This window comes from Geospiza fortis, unplaced genomic scaffold (genome assembly GCF_000277835.1).
Source record: "Geospiza fortis unplaced genomic scaffold, GeoFor_1.0 scaffold687, whole genome shotgun sequence".
Classification (NCBI taxonomy): domain Eukaryota; kingdom Metazoa; phylum Chordata; class Aves; order Passeriformes; family Thraupidae; genus Geospiza; species Geospiza fortis.
Window position 1 is genome coordinate 304508 of NW_005054647.1, and position 388 is coordinate 304895.

The window sequence follows — 388 nt, forward strand, 5'->3', positions numbered from 1 at the left end:
GGGGTGGCACGTCCCCCCGCGTGTGACAATCGCGGCCGGGAGCGCGTGGAACGCCGGTGTAAATAAATAAACCCCGTGTTTGGCACCCGGCAGCGCTCGGAGCCCGAGGGATGGGAATGGAGATGGGATGGAGATGGTGATGGGCTGGACATAGGTGTGGGGAATGGGGATGGGAATAGAGGTGGAAGTGGGAATGGGAAGGGGATGATGGGGATGGGACAAGGGAGAAGGTGGAGATGGGAATGGGAAGGGGATGATGGGGATGGGACAAGGGAGAAGGTGGAGACGGGAATGGGGATAGGAATAGGAATGGGAGGGGTGGGGATGGGGATGGGAAGGGGATAATGGGGATGGGGTGAGGACGGCACGGTGCCATGGTTCAGGGACG

At 60.8% G+C, this 388-nt stretch overlaps 1 protein-coding gene across 1 annotated transcript in view; it reads left to right on the forward strand.

Moving 5' to 3' along the window:
• Positions 1-344: 344 nt before the first annotated feature.
• The window catches only part of SNRNP27 (small nuclear ribonucleoprotein U4/U6.U5 subunit 27), a 2701-nt gene continuing 2657 nt past the window's right edge, over positions 345-388 (forward strand). The window contains exon 1 of the mRNA XM_005430545.1: positions 345-355. Within this exon, the coding sequence (XP_005430602.1) occupies positions 345-355 (11 nt within the window). The remainder of the gene's footprint in view (positions 356-388) is intronic.